At 43.2% G+C, this 12,687-nt stretch overlaps 1 protein-coding gene across 1 annotated transcript in view; it reads left to right on the top strand.

Annotated features, from left to right (window-relative positions):
• Positions 1 to 10,378, top strand: part of LOC119164678 (P protein-like) — a 38,507-nt gene extending 28,129 nt beyond the window's left edge. Inside the window, exons 13-17 of the mRNA XM_037416896.2 lie at positions 2,638 to 2,765; positions 3,648 to 3,812; positions 4,350 to 4,440; positions 7,862 to 7,955; positions 9,811 to 10,378. Coding sequence (XP_037272793.2) covers positions 2,638 to 2,765; positions 3,648 to 3,812; positions 4,350 to 4,440; positions 7,862 to 7,955; positions 9,811 to 9,898 — 566 coding nt within the window. The 3' untranslated portion in view covers positions 9,899 to 10,378. The remainder of the gene's footprint in view (positions 1 to 2,637; positions 2,766 to 3,647; positions 3,813 to 4,349; positions 4,441 to 7,861; positions 7,956 to 9,810) is intronic.
• The last annotated feature ends 2,309 nt before the right edge of the window (positions 10,379 to 12,687 follow it).

Below are 12,687 nucleotides of genomic sequence, written 5' to 3' on the forward strand. Positions count from 1 at the left end.
TGTGATGGGTCAATATCGTCTTGACACATATTCTTTTCTGGCCAATGAATTAATAATTTTTCAATCTTATTAATAAGGATTGACAAGATAAGCTAGAACAACTAGCTTGAAAACCTTCTTGTGAATCTTGATCACATGAAATCAAACATACGTGCAAAAACTCATTTGACACGATAGGTGTGGAAAGAGTGATCTGAAAGTAAATTTATTTTTTTGCGGGAGGGGCAGGGGGGAGGGGCCGGGCTTTTCGAGTAGCTTCTCGATTCCGCTTGACATGACTTTCGCGGCATTTCATTGATGTGCACGCACGGTTGCATAATCGACTCTTCGATATACACGAAAGCGATTCTGGAGAGATTCTTTGCATTCTCAAGAAGTCCTATCAAAATGTTTTCCAAGAAATGTGTGCAAATTGGCGAAATGCGACATTTTTACTATACCTTCACACTTACTGCTTCTATAGCCACAGACATCTCAACGTGGCTAAGGACATCATGCGAGATGGTAGTTAAATAAATCAATTGATATTTTGAATCAATGCAGGAAGATGGCTGTGTCAAATGGGACTGTTGTTCTTCACGCGAATAAGTCATTGCATTTTCAAGAATAAAGAAAAGGCGTCCATTGATAGCATACGCGTGGTATTGAAATTTGCGCACACTCAGCGGCCAAACTAAAACCCAAACTCGAAAGAGCGCGACTGCTGTATTTTGAAGAGACATCCAGAATTAGTGACGGTTCGACCAACATCAATGTGTGGTTGTACAGGCTGCACATGCAATGGACAGCTTGCAAAATATTTTGTGCATGCACGAACCAATTCGTTTTCAGCCAGATAGTACCGACCACAGAATAACCGGCAAACAATTTTTGTTTTCGTTCACCATTCAGCCCTGTATTGTTTTTTTTTTAGTTTCTACTGTTCTCAAGTTGCCAGGTGGGAACATACGATGAAGCGTGAGATTCCTACAGTGTGCTCTGTGAAGCCTTTGTGGTGCTTCCGCATCTTAGCTCGATTGTGGAGGGGTGAACGTGCTTTGAGCTAGAAAAGCAGTCTGCGAAGGAGAGATCTAATTAGAAAACATTGGTGCGGGAAAGCGAACATATCGCAGCGAAGCAAGGTGTTCTGGGGGCAGAGCTTTTTAATGTCAAAGCTTGTCCGTGGGCGTTCACTGTAGCCGAGCACAAGCAAGGTGCCCACTATTTACTATGACGATGATGATGACGATCATGGACAACGACTGGTTTGTTTATTGTATGACTTCTCGATGTGCTCTACGATGCATTTCGTGAAACTGGAAACAATCAACAACTACCAGGGGAACATGCACAGACCTCGTTTTAGCCGACTTCAGGCTGGATGTGATGAAGGCAAAACAAAACTAAACCACTTATCGCAACTTACAATTTAGGACCAATAAATGTTGTATATAGCTGTACACTTTGTCGCTCATTTACGGGCGTGGGTGGTCAATGTCCCGGGTAGTTGACGATTACACCATACGATCCCACTGTATCGCCCTCTAATCATTCACTTCGTGGACATGCCGAGATTTTTTAAAACGTATGCAAGGGAGCACTCACTATTTTGGAAGTTTGTTGTAAAGCAGGCAAGGCATATATACGTTAACAGACCCAGAAAAACGTCACCTCACTAACTGTTGTCTTTAAGAGTGGGGTCATCCTGGACGTATTTTCTGGGCTCATCGGTGCTTCGATGAGTTTCGTCGTTGAATTTATTAAATATATTTACCTCAAAATTCTTAGTGCCACTTTTTGCGATTTCTAAGGTGCAATCGAAACTTCCTACGTAAAGCGCCAATTGTACCATTTCGCAATTTGACGTGTTAACCGAAGCCCACTAATTATTCGAGTAAATTAGCTTTCTTCATTACTGTCCCGAATAATGTACCTTACCATTTTAATATGCCTGACGCCGCTAGAGAAAATGCAGTTGAGAAAGCAGTGAGCAGGTATCTGTTAATAATTTTTGATGATTTTGAACGCATATCTAGAAGGAATCGTCATATTGACATTTCATCCCAAGTTACTCATACCATAAACAAAATTTTGTTTGAGTATTTTGAGAACAAGACTTGTGTAAGCAGTATTTGGACATCAATCAATAAAGTATATTTCCAAAATTGACATGCTGTACTACCATCAACGCTGCAAATCTGTTGTTCAAAACGGCTTAAAAAGGCACCTTACGAGGGTTCTCGCCGAAACCACGCTTAACGATTATGTCCGGCATCTTCAGGTTGGAGCCCGAAATTCTTCGGATGAGTCAGTTACACACGTGACATTGCGTTGACTATTATTTGACGGTAATAAGCTCGATTATGCCCATATATGGAATTGAAGAGTATAAATACAGGCGCATCAAGCACCTTAAGCAGCAATGATTACAATTTGTAACCAGCTATGGCGGTCTGTGTTAGTTGTTTGAAAACGTTGTTAGAATAAGGTTGATTTTTTTAGTGCAAAAAAATTGTGTTCATAGCTCAGATGACCTCTGTAGTCATCATTGTTACTCCTAGTCTTATAGAATATAAATGTAGCGCGTTCTTCAGATTTTTTGAAAGTTTTACATGGAGTACTTTACGTTCAGTAACAGGTGCTTTTCTGTACCCGCAGGATGGATCGCTATTCTTGGAGCCGTGATGCTCATGGTTCTGGCTGACACACGTGAGCTGGACGCTGTTATCGCTCGCGTGGAGTGGACCACGCTCATATTTTTCGGAGCCCTTTTTGTTGTCATGGAGGTAAGTGCTGAAGCTTGCATCGCTATGAGCTAGGGCACGTAACAGCCGTTAGTCAGTCACAAGATGTAACCAATGAGATATACCAGACGTATATGGCGCTTCGCATTCAGGAAAGCCGTTTGGGAGGCTGCGCTTTCGTCATATATTATAGCAGCCTTATGAAATGCAGGATACTCTACGAATACTTTTACGCTATTGTTTGCTTGACGCACGATATGTATTTATACAACCTGTATTTGTATTTTGTTTATAGGTATTTATTTTATTCTGTATTTATTTCAGTGTGTATTTAATTTAATGTGTGTTGAATTTATTCTGATCTGTATTTACTTCAATGGTGAGTCTAATGGTTGTGCTGCCTGATTGCGGTCCCGAAGCTTGAGGGATTGACTTCTGTCCCATCGGCCATATTTCGAAGGTAGCCATATTGTAGTAGTCTGTGTGCTTTGCCTTAGTTTCTCATTAAAGAACCTCATGTGGTCAAAGTCCTTTGGGGCAGTCTATAATTTTATCGTGTCTTTCGGGCGCAAAGCCTCCGCAGTTTCTAAACGCGTTGTTTGCGAAGCTCCAATGCTTGTAAAGTTGTTTGTGAAGGTTACAAGAGTGGGTGACCCACTATATAAAATTTAATTTTGTTGTCATACCTTATTCTTGTGTGGAGCGCAATGCTTGATACATTATTTTTTGTTTTTGCTAAACCTGCAAATATGTATTTATTGTCAATTATGTATTGTGTAACCCCCTCGGTAAGGCCTTTTGGTGCTGAGGGTACTCAATAAATAAATAAATGAATTAATGAATAAATAAATAACTCTATAGGTAAATAAATAAATAAATAAAGCGGTCGACCCTCTCCACTACATGTTTACCTTTTTTTTCCAGGCACTCGTCGAACTAAAGCTTCTGCTTTATGTTGGCCACTTGACCCAGAACTGGATTCGAAGCGTGCACCATGACTCCCGACTAACTGTCTCAATCATTATCATAACCTGGGTCTCTGCACTAGCCTCTTCCTTCGTGGACAATATACCATTCACGACTGTCATGGTGGGTGCATTTCGCGGTCCCTTGACAATTTCGTGAGCAGGGAAAATTCCGGTAAAGTACTTGTAACTATGAACGTGAAACATGTCTAAATAACAATGTTTTGCTTGAATAGTCTTTAAACAGCGTGCTGTAAGTTTCAAATTGCTAACTGAATTGTTTATTCAATCGGTCCCTTGGTACACTACTTATTGGAGATTGCTGGCTGAACAGTTAAAGATTGGCAATTCCTCAACAAAGTGATATCGAACAACTCGCCATTTCCTGGTCTCCCTGCCTGCATGCCTTGCTTTTACTTTAGAGTTCACGAAGTCGTTTGCTTCACATTATTCTCACCTCACACTCGATTCGCACCGAGTAAGGCCTGATGTGGTTTGGGCAATAATCGAGGCTAGTGAAGATGATTAGGTGCTACATAAGTGCAAATTAGTTAGTATATGCTTGTTTACAAGAAGCGCAAAAGAAATGCCTATCACAATGCGTCGAGGTCTTGGTGCCTTGTCTGTCTAAACCGTATTCCCGTTGTCAACTTCTTTCCAGATCAAAATTGTCAATGGCCTAGGTGAAAGCGACTTGGGTCTCAAGCTTGGGCCGCTAATCTACGCTCTCGCCTTTGGAGCCTGTCTTGGAGGTAAAAGCTTCATATTACCATTAGGTTCCTTAACGCAATGACAAGTTTACTGCACGTTGGCCTATCCGAAAGATGGCCCAACTAGAAAATAAAATGGAATGCAGTATAAGAAGTGATGACAACTCACCTACGAACAAAATTGTGAACCTCCAACTAAAAATTTATATCCGCCGAGAAGTCGATACTAAAACAAAAAACTGCATAAGCTGCAAATAATTAAGATTATCCAACCACAGGAAACTGTTTAACCACTGATCCCGTAAACATATTTTTAATGCTTCATCCATGTGCTGTACTTGTTACCGTTATGGCGCACGTACTAGTCGAGGCCACTAAGCCTCTACACCAGCGTAAAGGCGTGCGTCATTGATACCGCGGTATACTACTGATTGCGGCGCTACGATGTTGAGGTGAAATGCACGGACTCGCTACATGAACAGCAGTCGCATTCGGTTAGAGATGTGTAAAACTTTTCTGCCTTTTCTGGTTACGGGATGATACGGCAGGAGAGCACGCTGAATAAAGGGAAACGGGAGACGTTTGCCACACTGCTATGTATATGAAATTGCCACAATCGCAATCGAACTCGCGTCTTAAACGGACGCTAAAGGCAAATGAGTTTGTCAGTGAAAGATCAGTATATTACAGCGTCTAAAATGGCAATATTATAAACAGCAGTGGCCTCCTTATTGAGCAGTTAAGCTGAACGCAACACACGACTTGCACCATTAGTCATACATTTTGGAAATGATCAAGGTGACGTGAGAGCGTGAAACTTCCATTAATCACTAGTAAACATACTAGCTTCAATGAAAAAGGAATCTTCTGTGCATCTGTAGAGGGGCAATGAATGCGGCTTGTCTATTTATATTTGATTTACAGAAAAAGGAACCTGTCACGGGTCCCGTTATTTAGGGAGGCGATCGCCGGGCTAATTCCAAGGGCCGGAGTATCGGCCCCCCGAACCGCACCACGAAAGCGTGGACAATTTAGAAGTGGTCCTTTTGTGCGCGCCAGCGGACGCCGGCTGTGGCCCAAAGAACAAGTCAGAGCCGAGAGTTGATAAACAAACAAAATTATACTCTCAGTAATGGCAGATCGAAAACAAAACACAAGTATGCACACTCCACAATAGTTGAGTCCAATATGACACCAATCAAACAACGTACTACACAGTACAATCAGCCACACTCGAAACAACGGACACAGACAACAATACGCACTACAATGCAGCCGCATGCATTGAACAACCAAGACATTTAAAGACTAAAGAGTTAGAAAACTTATTCAGTCCAAAGTCCATGGAACAAAAGTCTGAATGATACTCTTCCGAGAATCATTCACTCAAAGTCCAGCGTTGTTGTTGTTGCGCTGCCCCCCCCCCCCGAAGTTTCTCTTCCAGGAAACCTCGCTGAAGTTTCTCTTCCAGGAAACCTCGCGTCTTCAAATGGCCACTCTCGAAGCTTCAAACTTCTTCGCCGGAAACACGTCGGCTTCACACACGCAGCTGTTGCCACGCGTCTTCGCTCGATAGCGGTAAACACACACACTCTTGCCTGTAGCTAGAGTCGTCACCCCTCAGGCGGAAATCATCTTCTTCTCTTGCTTTATCTCTACGGACAAAACCTTCGCCGACTCCACGGTAGAATCCCTACGCGCTCTGGCGCTAACTTCCGTCTTCTCCTGATCTCTCATCTCCGCTGCTCGGTTAAATACCTTCCGTGCGACATTCCAGAAAGTTCTCATCATTTCGCCCCGCCGCGGTGGTCTAGTGGCTAAGGTACTCGGCTGCTGACCCGCACGTCGCGGGTTCGAATCCCGGCTGTGGCGGCTGCATTTCCGATGGAGGCGGAAATGTTGTAGGCCCGTGTACTCAGATTTAGGTGCACGTTAAAGAACCCCAGTTGGTCGAAATTTCCGGAGCGCTCCATTACGGCGTCTCTCACAATCATATGGTGGTTTTGGGACGTTAAACCCCACATATCAGTTCTCATCATTTCGTCGGCGCGATGCGCAGCGAAGGCTAGGGGAAAGCGCGAAACGATACGAGGACCGTCCGCGACGGATGACTCAACCCGGGATGACGCCGCCCCTATCCATCTAGAACATTCGAGTGCTTGCTCGGCCGCCGTTGTGGGGTGAGAAGGTTCGTCGGCGAGCCCACGCTTCCGAGGGGAGAAGGAGCGTGCCCGGGGAACGTGTTTTTTTTTTCTTTTTTTTTTTGACCTCGCGGCGTCACTCCGGCGTTTCATCGCGAGAATTTGGCGGCACGCCCTTTTTGAGCGCTCGTTCTTTCACAGAACCCCACAGCCTAAATCTGGCAAATGAAGCGAGTGGTTTAAAAGTTGCTTTTTCGCCTGGTTAATCTGGATAGGTGGTGCCATCTATCCGAGAACAGTTGAACCAAGCAAGCAGAACAACCTTAAATGGTCGTTGTTGCTACTGTGGCTCCTGCTATTTTTGCTCTGCTGCTAATAGTATCGGTGGCCGCGCAGTGAAGGCGGGCCACAATAGGCATGCAACAGACGCACCAGAAAGACAGCTATCAGGCGGATAATTTTAAGCGCGCCAATGCGATGCAGATCACAAAATTATAATTTTATTTTAGAAAGTACTTCTTTGGAACAAAAGTAGCACCGCGAGGTTTCTGGAGCACAATTCAAACAACAAACGACTTAATATTTGCCTTTAGTGTGCCTTTAAGGTCAGAAGCCGATCAACGTAACTTGGCCTGCATGATGGTGACAGCGCTTGGCTTTCGGTGAATTCGCTCGTGGGCCACCCGTCACTGCGGGAACTATAAACACAGCCAAGCAAACTGGGACCCCGGTTTCGAGCCCTGCAACATCTTCTTCGTTTTATCTACTCAACCTTTAAGCCTTCCTCTTCTCGTCGTTCAGCAACTTCCCCTTCCCGCAGAAATCTCAACAGGCGATGCGCAAGCAAAAGAAATGTTCGACATCGAGGCAAAATGCTAGAAGCCTCTGTACTGTGTGATCTCGGCAGACATTGAGGAACCCTAGATGGGCAAAATTGTTCAGAGCTCTCCCTAATATTAGGCGCCTTGCGTAGTCGGTCTCCAAGATGTGAAGCAACGGGCGCAATTCCAAGCTTACGTTTATTCTTTTTCTTTGCACGATATAGAGTGAGTGGTCTTTTCTGAGTTTACTTGTAAAGCTGCGAAATGCATACTGAATGATGAAAATGAAATTTGGCCTGAAGCGCCAGCTCTAAAACCGGTAATTCAAGCAGAATTCAGTAGTAAATATGTATCCAGTTTAGATAATGGCTGCATTGCTTGTAGCCGCTTGCAATTTTCGTGCTATAGAGAATTATTTGACATGTTTTTTTGAATTCGTAGCCACTTTAGCATAACATTAAGTACAAAGTTAGAGTGAACTAAGCGCAGCTCTTCTCGCAGGCAATGGAACCCTTATCGGAGCCTCGGCGAACGTAGTCTGCGCTGGAGTTGCCGAGCAACATGGCTACAAGTTCAGTTTCTTCGAATTCTTCAGGTATGTGACGCCTTTCCGTGGTCAAGGTCAATACAAAATAACACGCCTTTCATTCATAACGCCAAGGACAGACTTCACAAAAGTAAACATTTGGATGAAGCTGCGTGCATACAATTCACGAAGGGCATGGTTGACAGGGTGTGCGGTCGCGCGCGTTTTTTCTGTGCATATACCTTTGTGCGTGTTGTTCACAAGCATTAGTTTGCGCTGATCCGACATGCAGACTATGTTGGGCTTAGGACTCACTCGCATTCAGGATCACCAAGATGTTTCTGAAAAGGACTCGCTCGTGAAAGTTTTCAACCCGACTGGCTCGGACTTGTGCAGACTCACGACTCGATGCGAGTCTGTGTGTACTAGTGAGTCGACTCATAAGTTCGTTGGCTTATAGGTCTCTTCTTCAACGATGTCGTCGACGCTCTTTACTATCTTTACCTCACGTAATTGGTGCTGTTGTTCGTGCCTTTGAACGCCGTGGTGGCCGCATTTTCGATAGAGGTGGAACTGCTGGAGGCCCATGGGCTCAGATGTAGGTACACATTGATTGACTCTAGGTGGTCGAAATTTCCGGAGCCCTCCGCTACGGCGTCTCTCGTATTCATATAGTGGTTTGTAGATGTTTAACCCGAACGAATGATTAATGACGCTTTTTGATGTAGTGCTAAGGATCACTAGTTACTCATGGTTGCAAACGAGCAAGGACGGTTTGCTTTGAAGATACGGAAACGTTAAATATAATTATCAGGTACTTTCCTGGAAGCGTTGGCGGGGGGATTTCAAGATATTACGTACGTGATTAACGCCTTCGATCAATAAATATTGAATAGGTGCATTAATCATAGTGCTTTGAAATACACGTGAGTGCACGTGAGTATAAACGTGAATCCACGTAACGCCGATAGTACTGCTGAATAAGAGCCATTGGTCTGTAAAATGAAATGCAACCTATTCAGACTCGCTCAAGGACTGTACCTTTCGCTGTGAAGTAACTTAGACTCACTCACGATGAGTTTTCAATGCTGGACTCACTCACCAAATTATCACTCACGCAGACTCAGACTCGCAGCTCAATCTGAGTCTGAGTGAGTCGACTCATGAGTCAGTTCATTGACCTATGCATGCAGTATGAGGGTCATTTTGGTTGTTCAATCGTCATTGCGTTTTCCTAAGCTAATGTTCTGTTGAACGTCACCAACGCGAATGCTAAATGAGAGGTACAAGCCTTGCCTAAATGTAAACATCAGACGGAAGTATGTCTAGTTGAGTAGGTCGACAAAAAAGTTTTTGAACTCCAACCAGAGTAAAGTACGTGAAAACACGTAAACACCCGACATTTCGGCACCGACTTGGATCCTTAAAGGGGGCATTCTGGGGACATTGCAGCGGCATCCTGAAGGTTTTCACGCGGCGGTTCATGGCCACATGTTTTGCCACGGCGTGTAGTCCTTGTGCATACATTGGGGGAAGGGTTCTGAGGAATCGACTGATGTTTTGACAAAGCCTTGCTCTATGCAACATTCTAAGTTGTCGCCATCCTTTTCATTGCTTTCACTGAATCAACCTGACGGCAAAATCGCCCTGACGGAATTTGAGTATTAAGCAAAGCTGTGAATAACCTCGCAAATAAAGTTCTTTGTCTGTCTGTCTGTCTGTCTGTCTGTCTGTCTGTGTCTGTCTGTCTGTCTGTCTCTCATAATAGATAATTAAATAAATAAATAAAATTCAAAAGCTTTTTATTCATCTGTTTTTTGTCTCGCACTATATTGGCACAGTGAACACATCTGTAGGATGGTATGCACAATTATTGAACTCGTGCAGATGCATAACATTACCTTTTGTATTACTTTCTTCAAAGGATTGGTTTCCCGCTGATGGTCCTCACCACTGCCCTTTCAACTGCATGGCTTCTCGTCTGCCATGTCGGCCTGCACTGGGACATCTGATTTCTCCATCCACAAATAGTTCCAAGAAAATGAGGGCATGTATGTGCTCGCGAAGCGAGCTTCGTGTTTTACGGGAAGTTTTACTTTTATCTGTGAAATCAATTTCTTGTTGACATTTTAGCCGAATGTGTAACTCCTGCATTGAATGCACATATTGACGTTTTAAGTATTTGGTTTTTTCATGGCAATTCACTTCAACCAGCGATCGTTCGAGTTTTGTCGATTGGCATGTTCCCTTTTCTCCCATTTTCCTCTTTTCTGAGCAGCAGTTTTCAATCCACTATTTAGAAGTTGTTTTATGCACCAAGTTCTGTTACTGTGTGTGTTCAATATTTTTTACAAGGCTAGCGTTTATGTAAGCATGCAACACAGGTATACCTAGATCATTTTAGTGAGACTTGTGTATTGATTGTTGGCTCATTTACCGTACCCACTGTAAGCGTTTGGAAGTTGTCGAATAAAGTTTTAAGTTGACTTCTACTGGTCACATTTTTGATTTAGAATACTTTCATTGTTTTTACTTTTGTTATAACTGTGCAAACCGTGCTAAACACTCGTTTGAATCAAATGACATCTGAATATCGAAGGGCAAAAAAAAAAGAGCCTCCAGTGGTAAAAATGATTCACATCGTCATTTTGGCATGTAAAAACTTTTTTCATGCTAGCAGTGGTAGTGTGATCTTGTGTACGAACTTTAGGCGTCAGTCCAGTTTTGCTTGACGACTTTCAATGTTACAAATGCAAGAAAGAATGCTGGTATTGGTGTATTGTGCCCATCAGAGTAACCAAAATGTTCAGTCCATCACTACGCTCCTATGTAGGCGGATCGTCAATTTGGCCTGCTGGCTTGACAACAATGTAACCTTCACATTAGCAAATGACCAAGACGTATACGTGCTGCTGTGAGTCTGAGTACTCAGTTTTTGTATCTGTGCAAAAATGTTTGTACTCAGACTAGCCATTAAGATAAGTTCTTCGTAGAGGTTTCAGGCTACAAGGTATAGGGACCAAACCTTTTGTAAATACTTTCAAAACAATCGGCTGTTCGTCAGGAACTGTGTGCCCTCACACCACACTTAGTTATTGGAACAAAGTGTGTGGTCAACAATGAGCACTTAAAATATTTTTGTAGAGTGATAAAGTTGAGTTCTAAAGTAAAACCTGACTTCTATATATTGAATTTCGGGGTGAGGGTCAAGGTCACTCGCGAAAATTATTCTACACTAGTTTCGCTGCTTGCAGTGACCAAAACCTTAACTATGGGAGGGGGGGTCTATTTAGGACAACGTATCAGCGCGAAACTCGCTTACCTTTGTGTATGAATATGAGCGGTTCCAACCACCATACTTGTACCATTGTTTTATCCAATTTGCATCAAGATTTTTTGTAGTCTCCCTGCGCTGTTTGTAATTTGATTGCCGGTTGTTAGCTTTGATTTTCTATGACGCAACAAACCACATTGCTCTCAATCATGTAATATATCTTTCATGATTTGCGAGACCGGGAAACCAATAGCTTTTAATTACTGGAGACCTTGCGAAATAAAGGCAAGAGCGTTTCAAGCCTTGGGACTTTCATACAGTGTGCAGACAGTTACTCCGTAAAGAAGCAAGATATCAGCATTGGGTTCTACATTGCCGCTCTGCTAAACAATACTTTATCAGGTTTTGACAGGGTTGTCAACGAATTGCTTGACCACGACCAGGTTTTGTGCGTGTGTGATCATGTAGACGGTGTACTCGTCCGGTTAAGAAAGCGTGACACTTCCGCTTACGACTGTTCCCTTGCTAATGTAGTTCACCTTTTTCAGCACCATGGCAAAAGGTCATCGTACACTCATGAACTAACAAAGACGACCGAATTCAATTTTTAGACATAGCTGTAATCTTCGACGACTATGTTTGCCAGGACTGTATTTTGAGGTCCCAAAAGAGTTTTTTTCCTATGATTCCATTCATTCAAAGACAGTGAAACAGGCCACAGCGTCCCAGTATGTCAAGTCAGCATCGAAGAAGTCTTGCTTACATTCTACGCAGAAAAGCCTTTCAGGGCAGTTGGTTAAGTTGAAAGATGCAGTAGCGGTGGCAATAATGAAGAAAATCAAGGCCAAAATCTAAATTTTTTTTCAGAAGGATGAATGTCTAGTTGTACCTAAGACGTCCTACCACCTAAAGAAGGTTGGAAAGCGGCATGGAGTTGAAGCTTGCAGGGCTCTGTGCACACATAGGTGACCACGAAAACAGCGTTCAAGGATGTGAGAAAACTCGTACGAATTTATATACAAAGTAAAATGCTGGCGTGGTGTATGGGGTTCTCTTGTCATGTGGAGGGAGTTAAGTAGGACATACCAAGATGTGTGTGAACATGCGCATACGTTAACATAAATTTTAGTATAAAACAGTACAAGCTAGCTCCTACCCATCCACTGCTCGAGTGCAAGTGTGAGCCGATACCGAAAGATGTCGAGATATTGAGCCACGGCTGCCATAATATAACAATGAAAATTTTCGAAGCGTACTAAATTAGGAAGAAGAGAAGTAAATGTATGAGTGAGTAATCAGTGTTTTTGCATAACACAGTTGTCATATCTTTCGAAGAGTGTTGTTAAGGTGGTGTCATCTGATTGCTAAGATTTTTGGGATGATACCTTAAAGAAAAGCCCATGTGCGGTGATGGTTTCTGCGAAATGCACCTATAGGTGGATTTTGTCCGATAAAGGTCAGTTTCAAGCCTGCGTCTGTATGTGTGTCTGATTTATACGTGTGTGCTGAAGCAGCGCAGGTATTCTA

Source organism: Rhipicephalus microplus, chromosome 9 (assembly GCF_043290135.1).
Source record: "Rhipicephalus microplus isolate Deutch F79 chromosome 9, USDA_Rmic, whole genome shotgun sequence".
Classification (NCBI taxonomy): domain Eukaryota; kingdom Metazoa; phylum Arthropoda; class Arachnida; order Ixodida; family Ixodidae; genus Rhipicephalus; species Rhipicephalus microplus.